The sequence below is a fragment of the Lepidochelys kempii genome, chromosome 1 (assembly GCF_965140285.1).
Source record: "Lepidochelys kempii isolate rLepKem1 chromosome 1, rLepKem1.hap1, whole genome shotgun sequence".
NCBI lineage: Eukaryota > Metazoa > Chordata > Testudines > Cheloniidae > Lepidochelys > Lepidochelys kempii.
Genome location: NC_136380.1, coordinates 343,162,390 through 343,187,755, shown reverse-complemented (window position 1 = coordinate 343,187,755; position 25,366 = coordinate 343,162,390). Strand labels below are relative to the sequence as shown.

The 25,366-nt window shown below is 47.2% G+C and overlaps 1 protein-coding gene across 4 annotated transcripts in view; it reads left to right on the top strand.

Moving 5' to 3' along the window:
• PFKFB3 (6-phosphofructo-2-kinase/fructose-2,6-biphosphatase 3) overlaps positions 1 to 24,152 on the top strand; it is a 101,092-nt gene extending 76,940 nt beyond the window's left edge. For 3 of the 4 annotated variants that reach the window (XM_073328838.2, XM_073328843.2, XM_073328839.2), the window contains one exon: positions 21,771 to 24,152. In XM_073328838.2, coding sequence (XP_073184939.1) covers positions 21,771 to 22,074 — 304 coding nt within the window. In that variant the 3' untranslated portion in view covers positions 22,075 to 24,152. The remainder of the gene's footprint in view (positions 1 to 21,770) is intronic. The other variant, XM_073328840.2, reaches the window with a different exon arrangement.
• The last annotated feature ends 1,214 nt before the right edge of the window (positions 24,153 to 25,366 follow it).

The window sequence follows — 25,366 nt, the reverse complement described above, 5'->3', positions numbered from 1 at the left end:
AGAGATGGCTAAGGGGAGATATGATTGAGGTGTATAAAATCATGACTGGTGTAGAGAAAGTAGATAAGGAAGTGTTGTTTACTCCTTCTCATAACACAAGAACTAGGGGTCACCAAATGAAATTAATAGCCAGCAGGTTTAAAACAAATAAAAGGAAGTATTTCTTCACACAATGCGCAGTCAACCTGTGGAACTCCTTGCCAGAGGATGTAGTGAAGGCCAAGACCATAACAGGATTCAAAAAAGAACTAGATAAGTTCATGGAGGATAGATCCATCAATGGCTATTAGCCAGGATGGGCAGGAATGGTTCCCTAGCCTCTGTTTGCCAGAAGCTGGGAATAAGTGACGGGACGGATCACTTGATGATTACCTGTTCTGTTCATTCCCTCTGGGGCTCCTGGCATTGGCTACTGTCAGAAGACAGCATACTGGCTAGATGGACCCTTGGTCTGACCCAGTAGGGCTGTTCTTATATTCTTAACAGGAGAGCCCTCCAGAAGTAGGTGTTACTTAGGCTGAAGACAGGCACTTCAAACCCCTCTCACACTTTAAGAAATTGGAGAGAGTCCCAAGGAGAGCAACACAAATGAGAAAAGGTTTAGAAAACCTGACCTATGAGGAAAGGTTAAAAAAAACGGGGCATGTTTAGTCTTGAGAAATGAAGAATGAGCGGGGCCCTGATAATATGCTACGGGCTGTTATAAAGAGGATGCTGACTAATTGTTCTCCATGTCCACTGAAGGTAGGGCAAGACATAATGGTCTGAATCTGCCGCAAGGGAGGTTTAAGTTAGATCTTAGGAAAAAACTTTTTAATTATGAGGGTAGTTAAGCTCTGGAACAGGCTTCCAAGGGAAGTTGTGGAATCCGTGGCACTAGTGAGTTTAAAGAGCAGGGTAGACTTGGTCCTGTCTCAGTGCAGGGGACTGGACTAGACGACCTCTTGTGGTCCTGTCCGGCCGTACGTTTCTAGATTCTACGCACCTCTCGGCTGAGGGCATGGGACAAGTTTTTGGGGTTTGGCTTCTGTGGCAAGGAAACAAGGTAAACTTGGCTAAATTTTTTGGCTAGTCGAGGAGCAAAAAAATCAGCCATCAGCATGGACGTCACCATCAGTGGGTCCTGCCACCTAGTGCAGGGATGAGCTAGTCCCTCTCTGCAATGCAGCTCTGGTGCGACTGTGCTTGGAATCTGGCTTTCAGATCTGGCCACCCAAATGCCGGCAAGATGTAGACAAACAGGAGGGAGTGACAAGAGCTCCAGGCAAGGGGCTGAAGGGATTGATTTCTGAGGGAAGAGCAAAACCATTCCAGGAGATGGATGGAGCTTAGCTAAGCATCCCACTGAGATAGGCTGTGATTAAACAAGCTGCAGTTTCCAGTCACACCTCGTGCTTTCACCACCCAAAGTTCAGGACTGATTTGATCTTAGAGATTGGAGACCAGCCAGGCCCACCCGTGACTAGACCATTGCCGTCTGCCCCCGCCAAAAAAGAGAGAACCCGTCCCAAACTCTCCATCGCAGGGCGGCTGTTTGTACTCCTCCAAGCAGCGCCTCAGAGTGAGACGTGTTATGAAACACTAGTGGTCGTGCTGCTCCACGTGGGGAGGTTGTGGGAAGCATGATGGACAACACGTGGCGGGTGCTCGCCGGCTGTGGTGTTGGCTCAGCTCTTCCTGGCCGGGTCCTAGGAGTGGCCAAGTCAGGACCAGAACCCCAACAATTTGCGGGGGAGGGTGGGATGGGGGCATTCAGCAACAGTTATTCCAACTCTCCAGGCTCGATGGACCCTTCTGGGAGAGGGTGGGACACGCCGGGGAGCAGCAAAAGCCGCTCGGTAATGGCAGTTAGATTTTGTCTGGCTGCGCTGTTCTAACCCCCTTGTCTGACTTCATCCTCTTTCAGCTGCACCGGCCCCCGCCTGCCCACAGCGTGTAGGTTACCAAAGGCCACATTCAAAGCTGCTGATCCTGATGTTACAGGTCCGCGTGCCTCGCAGACACAGGAGTGGGAGGCAGGGGCACTTATAGCCCAGGACTTGCTGGTTTGTTTTGCTTGTCTCTCGTCGGCCATCCTGTTTATTTTAGGGTAGGGTGACCAGATGTCCCGTTTTTATAGGGACAGTCCCGTTTTTTGGGACTTTTTCTTATATAGGCGCCTATTACCCCCTACCCCGTCCCGTTTTCTCACAGTTGCTATCTGGTCACCCTATTTTAGGGCCTCAAGGGAAGGGCATTCAGAATCAGCCGTGGAACCACACAAGGGACAAATTTCCTCCAGTCTGTAAGCTGGCTTGGATCCTGCTAGCTATAGGGTCTCCCCGTCCCAACTCAGGCCTTTCTCACGCCCACGGCGTGGAAGGGAGTCAGTGGTACAGGGCGCAAGACCGCAGAATCAGGCCCCAATTTAGCCATGAATATCATCGTTACTCTTGGGCATTTGTAGCAGTCCCCTCTGCTGGCCAGCAGCGGCACTGCTCAACTGTGTGTCATAGGCCACCTAGCGCTAACAGCTGACAGAGATTCTCCTTTAACTCTCTCTAAATGCCAGGTTTGTATGGCGTCTGTCACAATGACAGCTAAGGGCTAGATGTCTCTGCTTCCGGAGCAGAAGGACTCGAGTGTTAGTCCTGCTGCCATGAAGTTCTGAACGGCCAAATGTGCAGCATAGGAACAATTGTGAATCCCTAGGTGGCCACTGATTTGTTGCACTATGTGGACCAGATCCTCAGCCGGGTAACTGATGCAGCACCCTTTCCTTTCAGTGGAGCTGAATGTTGATAAATGCAGAGCAATACATGTTGGAAACATAACCCCAACTATACATATAAAATGATGGGGTCTGAATTAGCTGTTACCACTCAAGACAGAGATCTTGGAGTCCTGGTGGATAGTTCTCTGAAAACATCCACTCAGTGTGCAGCGGCAGTCAAAAAAGCCAACAGAATATTGGGAATCATTAAGTAAGGGATAGAGAATAAGCCAGAAAATATATTGCCTCTATATAAATCCATGGTACGCCCACATCTTGAATACTGCGTGTGGAGGTGGCTGCCCCATCTCAAAAAAGATATATTGGAATTGGGAAAGGTTCAGAAAAGAGCAACAAAAAATGAATCGGGGTATGGGACGGCTTCCATACGAGGAGAGATTAATAAGATTGGGACTTTTCAGCTTGGAAAAGAGATGACTAAGGGGGAATAGGAGAGAGGTCTATAAAATCATGAGTGGTGTAGAGAAAGTCAATAGGGAAGTGTTATTTTCTCCTCATAACACACAAACTAGGGGTCACCATATGAAATTAATAGGCAGCAGGTTTAAAATAAACAAAAGGAAGTATTTCTTCACACAATGCACAGTCAACCTGTGGAACGCTTTGCCAGAGGATGTTGTGAAGGCCAAGACTATAACAGGGTTCAAAAAAGAACTAGATAAGTTCATGGAGGATAGGTCCATCAGTGGCTATTAGCCAGGATGGGCAGGAATGGTGTCCCTAGCCTCTCTTTGCCAGAAGCTGGGAATGGGCAACAGGGGATGGATCACTTGATGATTACCTGTTCTGTTCATTCCCTCTGGGGCTCCTGGCACTGGCCACTGTCAGAAGACAGGATACTGGGATAGATGGACCTTCTGTCTGATCCAGTATCGCCGTTCTGATGGTCCTGTGAGCTATACTGATTTACACCAGCTCAGGATCCGCTCCTATGTGTTCGATAAACCATCACAGGCTGCATGGAGGGAGAAGGCATTGTAACAGCAGCAGGATACCACCTGCAAAGCAGTTGCATTTATTGTACTGGCAATGATTTTCACATAGCACCAATGGTGTTAACTGATTAACAGCAAAATGTAGGGGTAGATTCCCTGCCCCCAGGAGCTTACAGTATGAGTCAGACAGAGCACGGCTAGGGATCTGCCATGAAATGAGTCTGCATAGCCGATGTGAGCCAACGTCTCTTACCTCATGGCTAATTGCTTTCAGTGGAGAGCAGGGCAGCCTCTGTGCCATACAATATTTCAGAGGCACAAAGGGAAAGCAGCCAAGTGGCTGTTACAGTTTATTGCCCACAAATTCATCACCGACAACTTGCTGCATCAGTGCAGGGCTCCAGGAAACTGCTGATTATGTTTACACGGCTCTTCCAGGGATCATTCCTTTGCAAAGGGCTGGCTCTGTGGGGCTCCGGGACCAGAGCCTGGCTCCCTCTCCCCATGTTGGGCTGGCTCCGGGGGGCTCCAGGACCAGACCCTGACTCCTTCTGCCTGGGTTGGGCTGGCTCTGTGGGGGTCCAGGAACAGAGACCGGCTCCCTCTATCCAGCACAGGCCAGCTCTGTAGACAAAAAATTTGATCTTTTTTTTAATTTTCAGGGGTCTCCCCTATCACATTTTTACTTTCCCTTAACCACCCCCCCCCCCACCTCCCACTGGAAAAAAAAATGGAAGGGAAGAGAATACACTAGAGAGAAAGTGAGAATTTTCAATACTGGTTTCCCTACCTCATAACAGAAAGGAGTTCAGAGACAGGCAGTGAAAATGATCAGAGCCAAGGAAAGATTGCTGGAGGGAGGGAGAGATTGACAAGATTGGGGCCATTTAATTTAGCAAGGAGATGATGGAAGGGACTAAGAGGTGCAGAGGAAGTGATTCAGGCACACCTAGCTGTGGTTTCATTCAACCCATCCTCGCTTTCAAGGGCCATGCAATGAAAGAAAAGGCAACACATTTCAAACTGCTAACATTCCTGGTAACTAGGCTGTGAAAGTCATTTTCACATAATAGCACTCGGGCCTGGAGCTTAGTAGGATTAACAAAAGCTTCAACTAAGGAGCACATCCACAATTAGAAAAGGGATAGAAACCTTCAAGCTTCAGGGCATGAGCCAACTGATAGCCAGAGATAAAGGAAAAGTTTCCTCTGGGCACCTCATCCATTACAGGGTTCCTTGCACGTCCTCTCATGCTGGCTGCTGTGGGAAATGGGATGCTGGACTAAGCAGACCGCTGCTCTGGTGTGGCAATTCCTCTGTTCTTATTCCTGGAGAAGGGACAGAACCAAAGCCTTGAATTCCAGCCCCCCAACTTGGAAATCCACATCCAACAGTGCTGGAACAATGTGTATAGTGGGGGTGCTGAGAGTCATTGAACCGAACTATAAACCCAGTAGATAATGGAAACCACTTCAAGCACCCCAAGCACCCCTCGTTCCAGCACCTTGGTCAGGGGTTCTCGCAACAAATTTCTGGTGGCCTCAGAGTGCAGCTACCAACTCTCACTTGTAGCCGCGCTGACAGCTTTTTTGGTAAAATACTTAATTAACTTTAGGAAAAACAATTAACATCCAGATCATTGTAATGTATATTTGTAAGGTTTTTTGGCAGACTCAATAACGATGCCTTCCCCTTTGGCCCCCCCCCCGTCCCCCCATCAGGGCTCAGTGAATCCTGGGGCCTGCTGTGAAAAGTGATATTTGTATATTTGTTAATATCACGGCACACTTCGTAGCTACCTGGGAAGCTCTGAAAAGTGATAAGTGACATTAACAGACATACAAGTATCACTTTTCACATATAGCTAGTAGGTCTGCTGTGAGAAGTGATACTTGCATGTTTGTTAATATCACTTTTCTCAGCAAGCCCCAGAACCCTTTAGGCCCTGGATGGGGGTGCCAGAGGGGGAGGTAGCAGGGGCCAGAGGTGATGGTGGGATGGATGCGGGGCTGGGGGAGGCAGCGGGGGCCCTGGCAATGGGAGTGATGGATGTGAGGCCAGGAAGGCAGCAGGGTCTTCGGGGGGGGGGGAGGGGGAGGGAAATAAGGACAGGGCTGTGGGAGGCAGCAGGAGCCAGAGGCAATGGGGATGGGTGCTGAGTCCCACTGTCGCATGGCCAGAGCCACAGCCTGGTGTCTGCTGCCATGCGGCCAGGGCCGGGGCTCAGTGCCCGCGGCCAGAGCCAGCACTCGTTGCTGCGTGGCCAGGGTCAGGGGTCGGCACCCAGGGCCAGTTCCCACCACCGCATGGCCGGAGCCTGGGAACAGAGCCATGGGTCAGCGCCTGATGCTATACAGCTGGGGCAGGGGATCAGTGCCAGGGGCTGGGGCCGCGCGTCCGGGGCCGTGGATCAGCAGCTGCTGCTGTGCAGCGGGAACCGGGGACCGGAGGCCGAAGCCCCGCAGCTGGAGGCCAGGGCCATGTGGCCAGAGTTGGGCGTGTGTGTGTGGGGCGGGGTGGGGGTGGGGGTCAGTATCCGCTGCCCCACGGTCGGAGCCCAGGGCCTCACGGCTAGTTTCCTGAATCCCACTGCTGGAGCCTGCCGCCCAACCCCCCTCCCCCAAGGTGGTTCAAGGGGCCTTGCTCCTGCAGCGTTGTGCCCCACCTCTCTCCAGGGGCAGCGCATCCAGGAGCAACAAGGAGGGAGGGGCCGATGCTTTGTGCCCCTCCTCCCGCCCAGTCTCCGCACAGGAGGCTGTCGTGGCCGCCCAAAAAGCCCCTGGTGGCCGCACGCAGCCACGGTGGGCGCGTTTGAGAAACGTTGCCCTAGGTCCACATCTGAGTTTTGTGATTCGGATTCCTCTCGGCTTAATACAAAACCGGAATTCCAGGGTTAGTGGTGCTCAAACACGTGCCGGCTGTATCGCGAAGGAGGTCCAGTGGACAGGGCGCTGGGCTAGGACTTAGGAGACCTGAGCTCTGCTGCAGACTTCCTGGGTGACGTTGAGCAAATCTGTGTCATGAGGCTGCTGGCAATGCCCTATATTGTTGTGAGGTGAACACTGTTAAAGGATGTAAGGTGCCCAGATACTGTGGTCCTAGGAGGCTCCAAGTACCTTGGACAGAGAGATGTGCCTTTAGTCAGTCACTCAGACATACCCCTACTAATAATGCAACGGTTTTCCCCTCTGCCGTGGTTACCTGAGGCCTTACCCACCGCACTGCGTGGTGTTTATTAATGCTGTGATCTCTTGGGACTTACCAAAAAAAAATTCAATCTTGAGACCGCAGAAGGCAAAGGGAAGATTGTTGCATTTGCACAGAGATAGCGCAGTTGTCCATGGGCTTCAATCTATGTCGACTGTGTGCAGAGAGGGAAAGAAAAGAAAACGCCCAGGAAATTCCAAATGTGGGGAAAACAGCGAGCCTGCGGGCTCTACATGATGAGTTACGAGGGGGAAGTGAAGTCCCTGGTATCTTTTCACCCGCCACTCCCAATCGCTCTGGCAGAGACAGAGGTTGGAATGTATCAAGAGAACATCAGCATCCCCTGCCCACATAACACGCAGCTCCAAAAGGGTTAATGGATGCTGAACCATCCTTCAGGGAGCTGGCCCGAAATAGCTGGCCCACTCGTTTCTGTGCTCCGTTACCTTGGCGACTGACTGCAGAAGGGCCGAGCAAGGGCGAAGAGGACAACTCCTGCCTTCCCAAGGGGGGCGTGGGGCGGAAGGGCCTGGATTCTAATTGGATCTTGGGAGAGATCAGGCGATGCTTCTCTGCAAGATGCTGTGCAAGGTGGAGAAGAGCAACTTCGGACACAGGGGATTTGCATGCTGGAAAGGAAGGGGCCGAAGAATGGAGCCGTGCGGCTCCTGCTCTGCCCTTGTTAACCAAGGGTTGTGTTTTAAATCACACCACTTACTCCCTGTTACATGGTCAATGGACTCTGGGCAGGGCAGTGGGGGAAGGGAGAACATAACACCACACCATCTCGGGTCTCACCCGGGAAGTCTTAAAGGGCCAGCTTATTTTTGATGAATGGCATTAACTCTCCAGAGGCCTCGGGGGCCTTGTCATGCGTGCCCACAGGACAGTGCTTACCGAGCCCTAAGGAAGTGGGGCCTTCCGTCTGCGGGCACTGAGAGTTAAAAAAACTTCCTCTGATCATACACAGGGGCACTGGAACAATGTGTATAGTGGGGGGGCTGAGAGCCATTGAACCAAACTCTAAACCCTGTATACGATGGGAACCGCTTCAAGCCAGGGGTGCAGTTGCACCCCCAGCACCCCTTCTTCCAGCACTTCTGATCGTACAGAGCAGTTTCTTCAACATTCTTCAGCTTGCTACAAAGTATTTCCAACCTGCTCGGTTCTTTACCTGGCTACAACTAGAACTATTTCTAGCGTTTCCAAAAATAAAATTCCCTTCCTAACAGGAGGTCTCGTTTTCCAGCAGGACTAATCATAGAGCAGGTCAGTCTCGGTCGTGGTTCCTATAAAGCAGGGGTCCCCTGATGTTTTCCTAGGGCAGACCCTGGCTCAACAATGTAGCCACACTTCCCCGCCGATTTGCAATCGCTCCGACCTCCTTCCTTCCCATGCATAGGTGCTAGAACGAGGGGTACTGCCTCTCCCCCTGGCTTGAAGCGGTTCCCATCATATACAGGATTTATAGTTTATAGTTTGGTTCAATGGCTCTCTGCACCCCCACTCCACAAATTGTTCCAGCACCCCTGCTCCCACAGGTAGTTGGCTAGTGTCCCTGGAGAGACACAGCGATTGCCTGCATGGAAATGTAATGTTTGGCCAGAGTGGAATGTATTGTTATCTTGCTCTTAATACAATAAAAACAAAGCCGCGTAGCCCAGGACCGTGGGACAAACCAGCTCTCTACTGACCACCAGCAAGTGCTCCACAGCTCTGTTCACAAGGGTAGCATCCCCACTACGCTTCTCGACCCCCACCCAAACAAAACACATTCCCCGCCCCCCGCAAAGACGCCCCCCTGCCTGTTCTGAGGCAGAATATGAGTACGGACACCCGGCTTAACTTCGCTGCAGCAGGTGGCTTGAGTCAGCACTCTAGCCCCCCCTCAAGCGGGAGCAACAAGATTTCAGAACAACGATTGAGTTACACAGTGGGATTGGATTAGCAGCACAGAGTGATTGGATTAGCCACTGCTGAATTGTTGCATGACTGCCTCAAGCATCAGCATCACTTGGGTCAGCTAGTTAGAGTTTAGCTAACTGTGCTATGAAGATGTATCCTCAGTGGCCACGCGCTAGAGGCATAGAGCACAGCCTAACCCCAGAGAAGAGTAACTATGCAGCCAGTGGGACAAAGGAGAGATGGAACCAGAGAGATACTTTCTACTCCACAATCTCCAAGGAAGTGTGACAAAGATTTCCATACGCTATCAGGAAGCATAAAGGATGTCTCAAAGAGTGAGGACGAAAGACGGTGCTGGACCCTCGGAGAAAGGAGAGCGATGGCAGAGATGGCCTGTTGCAGGAATGTCACAGCGGATCAATCCCCAAACACAGTGTGTGAAATGCCCTCCTGGGTGTATCATACCCACTGACAGACGCTCCACAGACCTGTCTTTTCCCTACACTTTAGCAACACTTGGCAAGCTTGTCCTGCCAATCAAACGCCTAGTGAATTTGACCAAAATCGATGGAACTAAAATGTATGCCAATTAAACTGTTTTAGGTTTCTAAAGATCACCCAAAGACCTTGAGTCAAAGCTGATGGTGACTCGTGCCATTGATTTCCATTGCCTTCAGATCAGGCCCTCTGAGACTATTTCGTAACTTGCCCCCTTTCCTTGGGGACAACCAGACCCAAAGCCAAGCACACAACTAGAGATGGGCTAGTTCGTCTTTTCTAATTCTAGCTTCCTTGAGTCTGTGGGCAAGCTAGTTAATTACACAGAAAAACTAGTCTAGGTCAAACGAGTTGGTGATCCCAGCTCAGTTCCTAGCAAACACGTAGCTATGAGACAGAACCTACCAACTCCTAGTTAAAGGGTTTGAGAAGATAATTTGTTGGCAGTCTTAGAAGACTCACTACAAGCTTCCCTATTGATCATCATTGTCCAAGGTCCAAAAATTGCATGGAGCTTGTTGAATGGTGGGCCTACAGATCAGCATAGATCTTTACTGGAGAAGCTTGCATTGCGGCTGCCCATTCTGCTTTTGGATAAATAAAAGATCTCAGTTTCATGGATTTTTAACGCCAGACCTGGTACCAGTGCTAAATTCATGTTCAAATCCATGTCAATGGAGCTTTACACAGGCCAAGCATCTGGCCCAAACAAATGGCTGTGACCAAAAAGTATCACTGAAGTTTAGACACGAGCAGAAATGATAATCATGATCGAGTGAAGAAACATCACCCTGGATGAAAGTACTAGAATGTGTGCAACCAAAAATCCAGATGTTCCCAGAAGCAGTTTAAATCCCAGAGGTAAGGCTGTGATTTTGGTCAATATAGGGACTATTTCCAGATATGGGCCTTGCCTTTTCACTGCTCTGTCTATCAAAAGAAATAAGTCAACAGCAAGGAACCTCCCCCCGCCCATCATAAATGTGATCCAAACCAGACTTCGTGCATACATTACACCCTCCAACATTGGAGGCTGATATGCAAGCAAAACCACCGTCCTCAGATGGATTTTGGCTAGCAAGGAACATTATTTTCTCCAGGAGGTTTAAAAATACTTAGTCCTCCCCAGATCGAAGGGTGCTTAGAACAGGGCAAGATGGATTTAACCATTTGCATCTTGTTGCATCTCACCACGCCGCCCGTCATGTGTGCCCTTATGGTGAAGTTCTACAGGATGTAATAGCAAATTACATTGCTGCAGTGGAATGGGACGATGGTACGAAAAGACCTAGAGGAAGGATTTCATGCGCTATTGAATGCTCTGGGGCAGATCCTCAGCTGGTGTAAATTGTCGAAGTTCCATCCGTGGAGCTCTGACATCATGCACCAGCTGGCAATCAGCTCCTGTGGCACTGAAGAGTAATTTCTGTAGAACCCTAATGAATGGCTGTCCAACCTTATTGGTTTCATCTTGATTAAATTTGGTCGGGGTTTCCCATAAAGGGATGCCACTATTTAGGGCTCTTACTCAAATAGAATCATAGAATACCAGAGTTGGAAGGGACCTCAGGAGGTCATCTAGTCCAACCCCCTGCTCAACGCAGGACCAATCCCCAATTTTTGCCCCGATCCCAAATGGCCCCCTCAAGGATTGAACTCACAACCCTGGGTTTAGCAGGCCAATGCTCAAACCACTGAGTTATCCCTCACACTGAGTAGTACTTTACTCTGAGAGTAATATACAATGAATGTGAGTAAAGCTATCAGAATCTAGCCCTTTTTTGTAAGCTCCTCAGATAAGGGACTTTATTTTCTCATTTGTCTGTAAGGTGTCTAGCACACTTTGGTAGCCACATAAATATGTAATAAAATAATAAAACAATAATCAAACATCATTGTTAATTTGTAATAACGGGCATTTTCCAGGTTTATTAAACCAGCACACGGGTTTATTGCAAGCACCTATGAGCATGGACTCTACAACAAACCCTATGTCTTGGCAGGGGGTTAGAGTAGATGACCCTTGTGGTCCCGTCTAACCTTATGGTTCTATGACAGAGACCAGTCTCAGATCTCCCATTAGGACTGAGCTGTCATGCAGAGGCCTGTACTCTAAGTTGTCCAGGGTAACAAAAGTCTGATTCAGTCTGTCGCATAAAATGGTCTGTAAAAAAAGCCAGCAGTAGTCGGCGACAAGTGGACCAGGACAAGTTGGATTGTGTACGTTAAAAGTACTGTAAGAAGGAGTCTTCCAGTTTCCTCCTAAAGTCCTGGGCTAGTGAGACGTAAATAATAAGAAGCAAGGCAGAAATAATTTACTCCAACTAAAGGTGGGCGGGGCCCACACAACGTCACTGTTTACTATTGTAAAGTTTCATTAAGATCTTCATTTGTTTTGGTGCCCTTATCCACCCAACAGGTCACATTACCATTCGCCCAAAGATTTTACTTTGTATGCAGCTAGAATTCATTGCAGCCCACTTGACACCACACTCGCCCCCTTGCACTGAAGCTCACAGAAAAACGGAGGGAGATGCTTTCGAAACGCCATGCACAGCCAGGGAGGTGGTAATGGACATGCTATAAAGGGCTGTCTGTCTGTCTATGGTATCTCTAAGGCCCCTATTGCTACCGCATCTAGGCACCCTAGATGGCTTGCTGGGGGGGGCGGGGCGGGGGAGGGCATGTGTAAGTCTATACAAAGAATCCATTTCAGCACGTGAAGTGGTGGTGGAGGGAGGGCTAGAGAGGACAGGGAGAGTGTGTCTTCTGCATGACTTAACAATTTCGACAGCTCTTCACGCCGTAAGGGAAATGTGTGTGTGTGTGTGTGTTCTGGGAGCGGGTGTCATGCTGAGTAGCTGTGTCTGGAATTTAGGCCAATGCTATTCATCCTTTGGAATGCAGCACACAATTGCATGTCAGTGTCTGAATATTTGAAGCCCGGGGCCGCCGGGTCCTCATGAATGTGCAGTGCAGCACCGCAGCATGGCTCAGTAGAATGCTAATTGCTTCTTCCCAACTGCTGGAAAAGATGCCCCATTGTAAGATGCCAGCCCCTGCCAGGCTCACATACAACCCCATTGCTGCTTTCTTTCCCTGGAACAGCCTGCCAGTGCAGTTTCTGCTGCCTCGTAAGACCCATTGCACCGTGGTCTGTCAGCTACAGGACCACAGCTGATGATTGGTAGGCAGAAGATCAAGAACTGCAAGGATGCCAGCCAGCCGGCCTCAGAGGAACTGGGCTCTTTGCCACAGCTGAAAAGCTGGGCTGAGTGTGAAGAGCTGATTTGGTGGTGGAAACCTGAGCTTGTGTATTCCAAGTTCATCTAGAGTCACCTTTTCTTTTCATGCAAAGGCTGCTGGCCAGACAGCTCTGGAGTCTGAAATCATCTATTGATGCGTATCTGCAGCATAGGTATTGGCTTCTGCCACACTGCTGGGCCGATCTGTCTCCATGGTGTGCTGATTTGTAGGGCAGTTCAGTCTCCATAGCCCAGTCTGTCCTAGGCACCTCTGCTGAGACTGCCAGTTAGAGGGCCAATTAGTGCTCACAATGCTGACACTTTCTGTGATGCGGATAGCTGTCCGCTATGAATAAACAGAGACCAACACATTCATTTTGAACAGGCCACTGATCTGCCTTCAGATAATAACATGAGTCATCCTATCTGTGCATCACTTGTGGGTTTTGAACCGAGAAAGCAACACTAGGTCAAGCAGCAAATAAATAAACAGACTCCAGGAAAAGACATTGAAATGTTAATGTGCAACAATGAAACTGACTTCCTAGTGAAATGCAATTTACGGTCACTTAACATTGGGCTCATGACACTATTGTTAAAAATCCAGCAGACCCATACAAACATTTTACATACAATTGCTTCTTTGAATGTGTTCTATTTGGAGACTTGTGGGACTCACTGCTGCAGGAGTCTGAGGTCAATGCTGTGGAAGGCTTTTTAAAATGAAAGGATAGTTTTCTGATAAATGATAAATAATGTCTCTGAAAGAGTTTTCTATCAAAAATGCAATTTTGTCCAAATTAAAATGTTTCATGGGGATGTGTTGATTTTGATTGGGAAAAGGCAGACTGTTTTTTGACTTTCTTGTTTTGTTTCGATAACATTGAAATAGTTTGTTCTGATTTATTTTATTTAGACATTATAATATATTACAATATAATAATCTACGTGCAATGAATCAATGTTACCAAAATGAAATGTTTTTTTCTGTAGCAAAATGAAGTGCTTTGACATTATCAAAAGGAAGTGATTGGACATTATTGAAATGAAACATTTAGATGGTTCTGACTTTGAAAAAAAATCAGAATTTTTGCACCATGTGGAATTTCAAACTTTCAACTTTTAATTTTGATTTGGAATGATTTTTTTTAAGTTTGAAATTTCTCATGAAACAGAAATGCCACTTTCTGACCAGCTCTGCTATTAGCACATAATTCATGCTGGATATGAACAAGCTATAGCCCACCGGACCAGGAGGATGAGGTAGACGAGGCTTTCTTTGGACAACTAACAGAAGTTTCCAGATCACAGGCCCTGGTTCTCATGGGGGACTTCAATCACCCTGACGTCTGCTGGCAGAGCAATACAGCAGTGCACAGGCAATCCGGGAAGTTTTTGGAGAGTGTTGGGGACAACTTCCTGGTGCAAGTGCTGGAGCAACCAACTAGGGGCCGTGTTCCTCTTGACCTGCTGCTCACAAACAGGGAAGAATTGGTAGGGGAAGTAGAAGTGGGTGGCAACCTGGGCAGCAGTGACCATGAGATAGTTGAGTTCAGGATCCTGACGAAAGGAAGAAAGGAGAGCAGCAGAATATGGACCCTGGACTTCAGAAAAGCAGACTTTGACTCCCTCAGGGAACTGACGGGCAGGATCCCCTGGGAGGCTAATATGAAGGGGAAGGGAGTCCAGGAGAGCTGATTGTATTTTAAAGAAGGCTTATTGAGGGCACAGGAACAAACCATCCCGACGTGCAGAAAGAATAGCAAATATGGCAGGCAACCAGCTTGGCTTAACATAGAAATCTCTGGTGAGCTTAAGCACAAAAAAGGAAGCTTACAAGAAGTGGAAACTTGGACAGATGACTAGGAAGGACTATAAAAATATTGCTCGAGCAAGCAGGGGTATAATCAGAAAGGCCAACACACAATTGGAGTTGCAGCTAGCAAGGGATGTGAGGGGTAACAAGAAGGGTTTCTACAGGTATGTTAGCAACAAGAAGGTGGTCAGGGAAAGTGTGGGACCCTTACTGAATGGGGGAGGCAACCTAGTGACAGATGATGTGGAAAAAGCTGAAGTACTCAATGCTTTTTTTGCCTCAGTCTTCACAGACAAGGTCAGCTCCCAGACTGGTGCACTGGGCAGCACAGTATGGGGAGGAGGTGAGCAGCCCTCAGTGGTGAAAGAACATATAGTTAAGGACTATATAGAAAAGCTGGACATGCACAAGTCCATAGGGCCAGATGCAATGCATCTACGGATGCTGAAGGAGTTGGCTGATGAGATTGCAGAGCCATTGGCCATTATCTTTGAAAACTCATGGCGATCGGAGGAGGTCCCAGACAATTGAAAAAAGCCAAATATAGTGCCCGTCTTTTAAAAAGGGAAGAAGGAGAATCTGGGGAACCACAGACTGGTCAGCCTCACTTAAGTCCCTGGAAAAATCATGGAGCAGGTCCTCAAGGAATCCATTTTGAAGCACTTGGAGGAGAGGAAGGTGATCAAGAACAGTCAACATGGATTCACTAAGGGCAAGTCATGCCTGACCAACCTGATTGCCTTCTATGATGAGATAACTGGCTCTGTGGATATGGGGAAAGTGGTGGACATGATATACCTTGACTTTAGTAAAGATTTTGATATGGTCTCCCATAGTATTCTTGCCAGCAAGTTGAAGAAGTATGAATTGGATTAATTGACTATAAATTGGATAGAAAGCTGGCTAGATTGTCATGCTCAACGGGTAGTGATCAATGGCTCGATGTCTAGTTGGCAGCAGGTATCAAGCAGAGTGCCCCAGGGGTCAGTCCCGGGGCTGGTTTTGTTCAACATCTTCATTAATGATCTGGATGATGGGATGGATTGCACCCTCGACAAGTTCACGGATGACACTAAGTGGTGGCGGGAGAGGTAAATATGCTGGACGGGAGGGATAGGGTCCAGAGTGACCTAGACAAATTGGAGGATTGGGCCAAAAGAAATCGGATGAGGTTCAACAAGGGCAAGTGCAGAGTCCTGCATTTAGGACGGAAGAATCCCATGCACTGCTACAGGCTGGGGACCGACTGGTTAAGCAGCAGTTCTGCAGAAAAGGACCTGGAGATTACAGTGGATGAGAAGCTGGATATGAGTCAGCAGTGTGCCCTTTTTGCCAAGAAGATTAATGGCATCTCGGGCTGCATTAGTAGGAGCATTGCCAGCAGATGGAGGGAAGTGATTATTCTTCTCTATTCGGCACTGGTGAGGCCACCTCTGGAGTACTGTCTCCAGTTTTGGACCACCCACTACAGAAAGGATATGGAAAAATTGGAGAGAGTCCAGCGGAGGGCAATAAAAATGATTAGAGGACTGGGGCACATGACTTACAAGGAGAGGCTGAGGGAACTGGGCTTATTTAGTCTGCAGAAGAGAAGAGTGAGGCGGCATTTGATAGCAGCCTTCAACTACCTGAAGGGGGGTTCCAAAGAGGATGGAGCTAGGCTGTTCTCAGTGGTAGCAGATGACAGAACAAGGAGTAATGGTCTCAAGTTGCCGTGGGGGAGGTCTAGGTTGGATATTAGGAAACACTATTTCACAAGGAGGGCGGTGAAGCACTGGAATGGGTTCCCTAGGGAGGTGGTGGAATCTCCATCCTTAGAGGTTTTTAAGGCCCGGCTTGACAAAGCCCTGGCTGGGATGATTTAGCTGGGGTTGGTCCTGCTTTGAGCAGGGGGTTGGACTCGATGACCTCCTGAGGTCTCTTCTAACCTAATCTTTTATGATTCTATGAACAATCAAATTGCACTAGTCAGGGCATAAACTGATCATTGCAGCTATCAAGACAGAATTTTGACCCTAATACAGAATTGAACTGTTGGTAGAGCCCTTACCTGGTTTGTTTGTGGATAATTATTTCCCCTTCTTCTGAAGCATCAGGCAGTGATCAATCCCAGCAACTGGACATTGTGAGCAATTGTATTTCCATTCAACAATCGGTCACCAAATCCATTGACCTAACGTAGGCTTGAGTCCTTTAAACTTCGGCCCAGAGCTGCAAAGGTATTTAGGTGCCTAACTTCCACTGAAATCAATGGGAGTTGCCTACATACCTTTGAGGCTCTGGGCCCTACTCCCATGTGGAGTGCTTTACTACCCTGGATAGCTCCTTTGAATAAACTGGAGTCCCTCGCAGTTGTAAAGACTACAACGTTTATGTCTTGCTTCTGGATGCAAAAACATCTTTGTGCCAAGACAAAGTTTGGGACCTGTCAAACCTGTCTACTACCTATATTGCTATCTGGGTCAGAAATCTGGACCCTCTTGTAGGCAGGCTTGGAGTTGCTATCCAGATGCGCTATCAGCACGAAAATGTCACAATCTAGCAGAGATCTGGCCTTCCTCCAATTGCTCATCATATTCAGAAGCAGCATGGCATGCTCTTCAGCCGTGTCGCCAAGATGGACCAAGCCACCCCAGCAGATTGTGCTCTCAAACTGACACACAAAGTGGTGTACACCCTGACCTTACCTGGCACTGCTCGCAGGGCCACCCCAGAGATTCATGGATTTGTAGGATTGGGCCAGATCTGGGAACTTCACTACACAATGCCTGGTGCGATGCCATCAACTGTGGTCACTCTGGCTGGTGCAATGGTCCTCCGTAGACTAGGCATGTTTTATGACAAAAAGTAGTAAAGACTATGCCAGTAGCATGGTAAGAATTGGGCCCTTGATCATCTCCTTTGAATTAGATACATTTTACTACTGAGTCCCTGTTAGTTGAAATTTGGGAGAATTTCCTGTTGTTGCATGGTTCTAACCTCAACGATCATGATTACTGGTTAAGATGGATGAGGATATTCCACCTCTACAGACATTAGGCTGCACAAATGGCAGATGTACTGACTCCAGATAAATGCATTCACTTTTTATTTAAACTAATTCTCTGAGAGGTCAATGCAAAATGTACAAAGGATCCAGTAAAATTAACTAGGATTAGTCAGTTACAGAATTCTTCCTGTCCCTAATGCTAATACACCTTTTATAGCTTTTCAGTCTAAAGAGAAAGTAGCTAAGCCTGGGAGGAGTGGCATGCCAGGTACTGTAGCACAGGCTGAGGGTTCAGTCCTGCCCCATATAAGCCAATGACAAACCATCTTCTGATTTAGATGGGAATGGGCGCAAGCTGTGAATTGACATAGAAGGGTAGGGTCATTAATTTCAGTTTGCTAAGGTTTGGGCTAATGCCTGATTCACTTTCAGTACAAGTAGATTCACACACACCCAAGCCCTGAGTTTCAGTTTCAGACCAATCCCGAAACTCAAAGTGAAACCAGGTCATAACAGTCAAGACTCACCCAGCTTTGCCTGGAAACTCTGAGGCTCAAGAAACTGCCAATTTCACATGGTTTTGATGCAAAATCATAAACCAGATTCACTCGTAACTATCTGGTTTGCAATGGAAGCAGGCAAACTGCACTGTTTCCGGTTCCATGGTGGTCATTTTGCACAGAGCGTCTTGAGGGCCTGTTTTATAATGTCAGGGGAATAAAAGCTTTCCCCGAAAGAAAGCTGTTGTACAGCAAGCAAAACCAATGTGTGTTGTGCCTTCCCAAGGAAAGGAGATGTCCTGCCCTGGGTAAGGATAAAAGGGGTAAAAAAACCCAAGGATGATGCCATGGTAGAGATCTGCTATAGACCACCTAACCAGGAAGAACAGGTGGGTGAGTCTTTTTTGGGGTGAAGGGATCATGAAATGGTGAGTTCATGATACTAAGGCATGGTAGGAGGGAAAACAGCACAATAAAGATAATACATTTCAGGAAGGCAGACTTGAGCAAACTCAGGGAGTTGGTAGGGAAGATCCCATCGGAAGGGTGCCTAAGGCCTTGTCTACACTACACAGTTTTGTCGACAAAACTAAAAGCCAGCTGTTGTTGACAAAACAGTGGAGGGGTAGACGCTGAAATGCTCCTCCCACTGATGTAACTCGCCTGCGATGCCGACATAATAAAACCACCTCCACGAGAGGCATAGGGCTTATGTCAGTGTAGTTAGGGTGATGCAGTGTCTGTGTAGACACTGTGTTGCTTACATGGGCTGTTGGCTTTCATTCTTGTCAATTTCATAGCTTACTGGAGCCGTCAAATTGACAAGAAAGCAGCTGCTGCCTGGTATCCTCTCCAAGCTGAGCTGCCACCCAGGCTCTTGGCTTGGGCTGTTGCCCAGATTCCCTGCTCCTCACATGGAGCCCTGCTGCCTCCGGGGTCCCGGCTCCCTGCTCCCCACTGGGAGCATGGCAGCTGACCGGACTCTGGGTGTGGATCTCCCCACCGGAGGTGAGAAGCCCTGAGCAACTTTCCCCCTGCTCCTGGCTGGGATAGAGGAGGTGAGAAGCTCTGCAGAGCAGCTGGTGTACTGGTGGGGAGCTGCATGGAGTGGAGAGCCCTGGCTCTCAATCCCCCACACTGCCTCTCTTCAGTCAGGATGTGCACCACCGACAGAAGGAGGGTAGTGTGGACAATAGCCACTGTAATAATTAATGCAGTGGCTGTAAGTTGACTTATCTTCGTAGATTTATCTTTGTAGCATAGACATAGCCTTAGGGGGAAACCAGTTTGAGAGCGTTGGCAGTTTTTCAAAGAGACATTATTAAGGGCACAAAAGCAAACAGTCTCACTGTGTAGGAAAGATAGGAAGTCTGGCAAGAGGACACCCTGGCTTAACCAGGAGATCTTCAATGATCTGAAACGCAAAAACAAGTCCCACAAAAAGTGGAAAGTAGGTCAAGTTACGAAGGATGAGTATAAAAAAAATCCAAAAAACCCACACAAGCATGTAGGGACAAAATGAACAAGGCCATGGCACAAAATGAGATTAAACTAGCTAGAGACATACAGGGTAACAAGAAAACATTCTACAAATACATGAGAAGCAAGAGGAAGACCAAGGATAGGCCCGTTACTCAATGAGGAAGGAAAGCCAATAATGGAAAATGTGGAAGTAGCAGAAGTGCTAAATGCCTTTTTTTGTTCCAATTCTCACCAAAAGGTTAGTAGTGATCGGACATCTAACATAGTGAATGTCAGTGAACAAGAGGTAGGATCTGAGGCTAAAATAGGGAAAGAACAAGTTAAAAATTACTTAAACAAGTTAGATATCTTCAAACCGGCAGGGCCTGATTAAATACATTCTGGAAAACTCAAGCTGCTGACTAAGGAGATATCTGAGCCATTAGCCATTATCTTTGAAAAGATGTGGAAGATGGGAGAGATTCCAGAGGATTGAAAGAGGGCAAATATAGTGCCCATCTATAAAAAGAAAAATAAGGCCAACCCAGGGGAATTACAACCAGTCAGCTTAACTTCTGTACCCGGAAAGATAATGGAGCAAATAATCAAGCAATCAATCTGCAAACACCTAGAAGATAATAAGGTGAAAAGTAACAGTCAGCATGGATTTGTCAAGAACAAATCTTGTCAGACCAACCCGATAGCTTTCTTTGAGAGGATAACAAGCCTTGTGGATGGGGAGCCGGGTATAGAGGTAAATGTGGTATATCTTCACTTTAGTAAGGCTTTTGATACAGTATTGCATGACCTTCTCATAAACAAACAAAGGACATACAACCTAGATAGAGCTACTATGAGGTAGGTGCATAACTGTTTGGAAAACCATTCCCAGAGAGTAGTTATCAGTGGTTCACAGTCAAGCTGGAAGGGCATAACAAGTGGGGTCCCACAGGGATCGGTCCTGGGTCCGGTTCTGTTCAATATCTTCATCAACGATTTAAATAATGGCACAGAGAGTACACTGATAAAGTTTGTGGATGTTACCAAGCTGGGAGGTGTTGCAAGTGCTTTGGAGGACAGGATTAAAATTCAAAATGATCTGGACAAACTGAAGAAATGGTCTGAAGTAAATAGAATGAAATTCAATAAGGACAAATACAGAGTACTCCACTTAGGAAGGAACAATCAGTTGCACACATACAAAATGGGAAATAACTGCATAGGAAGGAGAACTGTGGAAAGGGATCTGAGGGGTCATAGTGGATCACAAGCTAAATGTGAGTCAACAGTGTAACACTGTTGCAAAAAAAAGAAAACATTAGTCTGGGATGTATTCTCAGGAGTGTTGTAAGCAAGACACGAGAAGTAATTCTTCTGCTTTACTCCGTGCTGATTAAGCCTCAACTGGAATATTGTGTCCAGTTCTGGGCATCACAGTTCAGGAAAGATATAGACAAATTGGGGAAAGTATAGAGGAGGGCAACAAAAATGATGAAAGGTCTAGAAAACATGATTTATGAGGGAAGATTGAAAAAATTGGGTTTGTTTAATCTGGAGAAGCGAAGACTGAGAAGGGACATTATAACAATTTTCAAGTACATAAAAGGTTTTTACAAGGAAGACGAAAAATTGTTTTCCTTAACCTCTGAGGTTAAGACAAGAAGCAATGGGCTTAAATTTCAGAAAGGGAGATGTAGGTTGGACATTATGAAAAACTTCCTAACTGTCAGGATAGTTAAGCACTGGAACAAATTACCCAGGGAGGTTGTGGAATCTCCATCATTGGAGATTTTAAAAAAGAGATTAGACAAACACTTGTCAGGAATGGTCTAGTTATTACTTAGTCGTGCCTTGAGTGCAGGGGACTGGACTAGATGATCTGCTGAGGTCCCTTCCAGTCCTACACTTCTGAGCCTTTCTGGCTCTGTACCACCTGAGGTTTCCCTTAGGCTGGAGGAATCCTGCGCCAGACAATTAAGATCCCAGGGTAGTGTAAAGCAGCTGTAGCAGGGGCCAGGATATGGCCCTGTTGCTTTTGTATGAGCTCATGTCCTGAACAGTTGCAGTCATTAAAAACCTGATTTAATTTTCTGCAAGAGTAGGAAGTTTATCAATCACTGACATCCTGGCCAGCCTTGAATATGTGCAATCTCATTTTGCCTACCTATGTCCTCCAGAGTTGCAATGGGCTATGACACCTTTCTTTACTTGCTGTGCTTTGATCAACAGTTGTCTCATTCTACCCCAGAAATGACCGCATTTTAGTGGTGGGCAAAAGGATTCCTATCTGTCTGTCTGGCTTAGGTTTTTCTAAGGTGTCTGTAACCAAGGTACATGAATACGAGTATGTATCTTAATTTCTCTATTAGTCTGGTGCCTCTTTTGATCTTTTATTTCATAATTCATTCATAATTCATAATTCATTATCATAATTCCTACAGCTGGAGCGCAGCTGGGACTGGACAGCTTCCTCCCCCAAACACTGATGAGATCCAGCACCTTGCCATTGCTCTATACTGGGGATCACCTGGTGCGTGGAGGCATGATCACCTGGAAAGATTATCTGAGAGCGCTCCACGCCTGGCTGAGCAAACAGGAAGAGGATTTTCAAAATTCCCAGAGAATTTAAAGGACGGGTCCAATGGTTGGTCACCTGAGGGCAGGGCAGTAGAGTTCAAAGTGATGACCAGAGTGGCTAGCACAGGCATTGTGGGACACTTCTGGAGGCCGATCAGAGCACACTAACAGACCAGGGCATCCACTCTGGCATCGCAATGCTCTAGCGGGGGCGCAGCAAATGTTATTCCACTTGCCGAGGTGGAGTACCAGGAGCAGACCAGCCACGGAGTCAGAGTGCTCTACGTGCCTTGCCAGTGTGGACGGGGAGTGACCTAGTGCACCCGGGGCTCCTTTATTGCACTGTAACTCGCAAGTGTAGCCAAGCCCTCAGTAAGCATGAACTCCAGAAAGAACCTACCATTCAGGCCTCAAAGCAAAGTTAGGCCTGATCTATACTAGGAAACTAGGTTGATATAACTATGTAGCTCAGGGGGGTGAAAAATCCATAGCCCTGAGCGACACAGTTAAACTGATCTAACCCTTGGTGTAGAAAGTGCTAGGTGGATGGGAGAATTTTCCCATTGACCTAGCAACTGCCTCTTGGGGAAGTGGAGTATCTGTCACGACGGGAGAACCCCTCCCCTCAGAGTAGGCAGTGTTTTCACTGATTCACTGCAGCATTTTAAGTGTAGACAAGCCCTTAAACCAGTTTGGTTTTGATTCCAAAACTTTCCAGGGGTCCAGTTGATTATCTTGCCGTGAGTGAGCTCCTGTAACTGAGACTAAACAGACAACTGCCTCCTTGAATTCCTGGGATTAGTATTTGTAAGAATTGACAATAGGCTGTATTAATTTCCATGCTTTTGATTATGGACTATATTAATTTGATGACTTGACAAATTGGTGATTCAATTCAGTATCACTGCTAATCTATTGATTTATTGAGTCGATTCCAATTTGTGAGCTTGATATTATAATTGTGTTTTCTTAATTAGTTCCATAAAAGTTCATAGTAGTTAGGCATGGTGATAAATGTGTTTGATTGCATGTTTGCTGGCTTATTATCTTTTAATAATTTCCAAACAAAGTACACAGAGCAGAGTCTACTTTCAAATAAGCAAGTTGGGTCAGAAGCCTTGAGGACAAAGGTAACTTAGCCAAAGTATCTCAGAGCCACTTGGCTTGTTCACTGAATTAAACCTTTGGTTTCTTATGCATGGTGGGTAGAGTCAGTAACTGAGCTTTGCATTCCTTTCTGCTCTTGTCAGCAAAAGCAAAGAGAAGAGCTTGGCTTATGTGTGAGGGACTGGTGAAGGGGTTAGGGGAGGAGGGACTAATGGACTGGATAAGGAGTGGAAGATGGGGGAGAACTGCTGGTTTTGGGAGGTTTAGGTAGTGTAATATACTTTGTGCAAGCTCCATTCCAGCTGCAACACAATGCCATCCAAGATCGCCTGGCCAGAGCCATCCCACCACCCGTGAACTCCCCCATCCCCAGAACTGACCGCCAGTTGCGACCGGACACCGTCATCGCCAATGAGGACCGGAAGAAGATCATCAGGGTGGATGTCACTGTGCCCTTTGAGAACAGGATCCCCGCCTTCCAAGATACCCGAGCTCGAAAGAAATATTCCCCTCTAGCTGAAACCTTGAGAGCTAAGGGTTACCAGGTTCAGACACACGCGCTGGTCGTCGGAGCCTTGAGTGCATGGGACCCCGGTAACGAGTGAGTGTTGAGAGAAAGCGGACTCGGTCAACGCTACACTCGGCTGATGAGGCAACTCATGGTGTCAGACGCCAGCAGATGGTCGAGGGACATCTACATAAAACACATCACTGGACATGGGCAATACCAGAAGGGATGAGCTGGAGTGCCAATGAGAAAAGCAATGGGGAAAGTAACTGAAATACTTTCCTCATGGATTGTATTTTCCAAATAGATAATCTACCCTAAATGCTCAATTCCTGAGGGACTATTTACACTCATTCCTATATTTGCTTTCCACAACCAACTCTCTGTATAACTTTTCATGAGTGATGTACCCAAGTATTCGGATTCTAATATCTAAACTGTATTGTTACATTTATTCACCTAAATTTGGGTTATTGCTGATTATGCACTATATATATCTTATGACTTTAAAAACAAAACCTTGTATTTGTGGATAATCTAAGCACTATACCCACATGTACAGACACTCTTTTCTTAACCTGCGTATTATATAATTTTTTAGCATTAGGTTTAATAAAATTTTTATACTTTGTGCAACATGCATGCGTAATTTATGCAAAGTTCATGATTAATTTATGCAGCATTTGTGCATAATTTATGCAGATGTGTCATCCCAGACTTTTTGCTGTGGTGGTGTAGATGGGCCTTCTCCCTTTGTGCTGCCACAGCAGAGGCAATCAGCTTCAGAGCTCTTGCAAACCATCCCTCGGTTTCACTGTCTGGGGGCTGGTGGAAGGGTACCCTCAGGGAAAGACTCTCGGCTCTTGAATTCACTTCCCCTTCTGGTCTGATGGTCCCCTCTGCTCCACGCTGGTTCCCTACCCACATAATTCTGCTTGTGCCAGTGGCCTTACTCCTAACTTAAAGCTGTGACAGGCAGGGAACTATCAGGTTCTTCATTGGCTCATGAACATAAAATTTACTTCGTTAGGTGTGGGATTGATTTCATAGGTGCAGAACATCTGCAGCTCCTCTAGACTTCCCAGGCAGTTACAGCTGCTCAGCATCTTTGAAAGTCAGGTCCCCAGAGCCATGAATTGTGTGTTTTGTAGGTAATGTTCCACACTTGTACAGCGCTTAAGTCCAGAAGGGACCAATAGATCTTCCAGTTTGGCCTCCTGTATATCACAGGCTATTAAATGTCACCCAATGACCCCTATATTGACACCAACTTAGAATCATAGAATCATAGAAGATAAGGGTTGGAAGAGACCTCAGGAGGTCATCTAGTCCAATTTCCTGCTCAAAGCAGGACCAATCCCCGACTAAATAGTCCCAGCCAGGGCTTTGTCAAGCCAGGCCTTAAAAACCTCTAAGGATGGAGACTCCACCACCTCCCTAAGTAACCCATTCCAGTGCTTCACCACCCTCCTAGTGAAATAGTGTTTCCTAATATCCAAACCTAGACCTCCCCCACTGCAACTTGAGACCATTACTCCTTGTTCTGTCATCTGCCACCACTGAGAACAGCCTCTTTGGAACCCTCCTTCAGGTAGTTGAAGGCTGCTATCAAATCCACCCTCACTCTTCTCTTCTGCAGACTAAACAAGCCCAGTTCCCTCAGCCTCTCCTCGTAAGTCATGTGCCCCAGCCCTCTAATCATTTTTGTTACCCTCTGCTGGACTCTCTCCAATTTGTCCACATCCTTTCTGCCGTGGGGTGGGGAGGGGGAAACTGGACTTGGGATACACTAAAGCATTTCAGGCCTCAGGAGACTAACCTATGATGTGCCACTAGCAGCGAATA